The 2,683-nt window shown below is 31.6% G+C and overlaps 1 protein-coding gene across 1 annotated transcript; it reads left to right on the top strand.

Annotated features, from left to right (window-relative positions):
- The first annotated feature begins 1,277 nt into the window (after positions 1-1,277).
- Positions 1,278-2,191, top strand: CBF3 (CBF-like transcription factor). The gene has a single exon (XM_002267925.4). The coding sequence runs from the start codon at positions 1,351-1,353 to the stop codon at positions 2,068-2,070; it is 720 nt and encodes a 239-aa protein (XP_002267961.1). The 5' UTR covers positions 1,278-1,350; the 3' UTR covers positions 2,071-2,191.
- Positions 2,192-2,683: the final 492 nt, after the last annotated feature.

The raw sequence follows: 2,683 nt of genomic DNA, 5'->3' as shown, positions 1-2,683 counted from the left end.
CTTTCTTTCCACTATTTTTTTTTTTTTGTGAAATTTTATCCAAATGAATCTATATTTAAAATTATAATAATATTTATCAAAAATTTTACTAAGATTATCTTTAATTCTTTTAATATATTTATACTCATTTATTTAAAAAATGAAAAACTAATTTTTTTATAAACATGTTCTATTACCTTTTAAGTAAAAAATTAGATAAGTTTGAAAGTCAATAAAAAAAATTAAATACTACTTTCAATTATTTTTAGATAAAATTTTATATAATATATTTTATTTAAAATTTAATTTCTAAAGTTTAACTAAAAAATTGTTTCGACAATTTTCTTCTTGTGAATCAAAATACTTTGCATTAGTCTATCTAGATAAGAAAAATTATTAATATAAGATTAGAACTTTATATCTTAGTTATTTTTTTCAATAAATTTATCTTTTTAAAAATTTTAAAATAAAAACATTAAAAATTAAAAAGCTAAAAGGATATATGTATATAATAAAGTGAAGTGATAGTCAATTTTTAAATAATATAAATTTAAAATAAAAAATAAAAAATAAACTAAAAGATAAATACAAAAAGATAAGAAATATTTGGATGAAAAATCCAAATTTTTTTTATCATTGCTTATAATAAGAGCAAAAAGATTCAATATCTTTAAAAATAAAAAACAAAAAAACAAAAAAATAAATTATTTTTTATTTGACATAAAATAGAAATATAGATTGGAAGAAAAAGAAAAAAAAAAAGTTAGAAATGAGTAATACTTAATAGAGAATAGAAAAAGAAAAAAAAACATAAAAAAATTGAAATTCACTCACTTGTACCTATATAAGGGTTAAAGGTATTTTAAGGATTGATGAAAGATATTATCTATCATCTTAGTTTTCATACTTTATGTGGATCTTGAAGTTAAATATACATGATATAATAAGAAACAAATATTAATTTTTGGGGCCAAATCTCAATTCTCCTCCTTTTTAATAGCAAATAAAAAGAAGACAGATTTTCGAACAAGTCAGACCGTAATGAAATAATGTGAAGTGACGCCGTATTGTCTCATATATTAAATGTAAAATGGAGTCCCTTTCAAAACGTGGTTTCACATCCGCTCCTCGTTTCGCGTGCTAATAACGTCGTTGGTCACCTGGCCCTCCTCCGCCTCTCTTACGTGTCTGTTTCTCCTTTGACTAGTATTATTCGACCTTTCCTCATTCTTAAACCAGCGCCTCACCCTGACCGCTTCTCGATCTCATCATCCCTCCATATATCCTTACTATATATATATATATACTCTCTCAATCTCTTTCTACTTGCTAGCTAGCTTTGCTGCTGCTCTTTCTCAGTCGCTCCCTGTAATGGAATCGGAGCGTGATCAGTCTTCACCCTCATCCTCCTCTTCCTCTTCTCAAACCAAATGCTCAATTTCTTCGTCCCCTGTGCATAAGCGGAAAGCAGGGAGGAAGAAGTTTCGGGAGACTCGCCACCCGGTATACAGGGGCGTGCGCCAAAGAAATGGCAATAGATGGGTATGCGAAGTGCGGGATCCCAAAACCAAGTCCAGGATATGGCTTGGGACTTTTTCCACTCCCGAAATGGCGGCTAGGGCGCATGATGTGGCCGCCCTAGCATTCAGAGGCAATTTTGCTGCGCTCAATTTCCCCGACTCCGCGTCTCGCCTGCCGCGCGCCAAGTCATCTTCAGCTGGGGACATACAGGTGGCGGCCCTTGCGGCTGCCATGGCTTTTCGTCCTGCTGCGCCGTCTTCATCCTCTTCTTATATTTCACATGTCACTCCCTGTAGCGAGGAATTAGAAACTTCATGCAGTGAAGACTCGCCTCAGTTAGAGAGCCGAAAAAAGGTTGTGGGAGTTGCATTGGAGGATTCTGAGAGCTCAGAGGGCGCTCCATATGGTTCGAGCACGGTGTTCATGGATGAGGAGGCATTGTTTAATATGCCAGGTTTGATTAACAGCATGGCAGAAGGTTTGCTCCTTGCGCCGCCAACTATGCTTGGAGGATTCAGTTGGGATGATACAACTTCCTACACGGACTTGTCTTTGTGGAATGATGATTAATAATTTAATGCATCTATTCTCATGTTTTAATTTAAGTTTCTTTTGTTGCCAAATCAAACAGTACACTGCCTAGTGTTCACATTTTCACTGCTTCATCAATTTTATTTTTTATTTCCGTCACTTTCTGATGACAGCGGCAAGGATTTCCATTGTGGTTGTAACAAGTTGAATATAAAAATATGAACATCTAGATTAAGGGATTCCAAATGGATCGTGGATGTAGTGATATAAAAAAATGAGATATTTATAGGAAAATTCCAGGACAAATGATTGTTGGAAGGGAAATAGTTGCTATAAATCATTTTTTAATTAATTAGTTAAAAGGATGAAATAATCCCAAAATCGTTAATTTAATATTTTTCATGTTTTTATTGGAAAAATAATTTTTTTTATTATAAATATTTTTTATCATTTTAAATATTTACATGTAATTTTTTTAAAGAATTATTACTTTTATAACAAAAAAATGTGAAGATATTTTTATCAAAATAAGGTAAGAAATGATGAAGGGTTACATTTTCAAATTTGGGTTTTTTATGACCCCTTTAATAAAATAACCCATCATTTTTTATAGTTGGGTAACATCCAATTGAAACTTGGTCATTGGATCACA

Source organism: Vitis vinifera, chromosome 6 (assembly GCF_030704535.1).
Source record: "Vitis vinifera cultivar Pinot Noir 40024 chromosome 6, ASM3070453v1".
Lineage (NCBI taxonomy): Eukaryota > Viridiplantae > Streptophyta > Magnoliopsida > Vitales > Vitaceae > Vitis > Vitis vinifera.
This window is presented reverse-complemented; position numbering and strand designations above follow the sequence as displayed.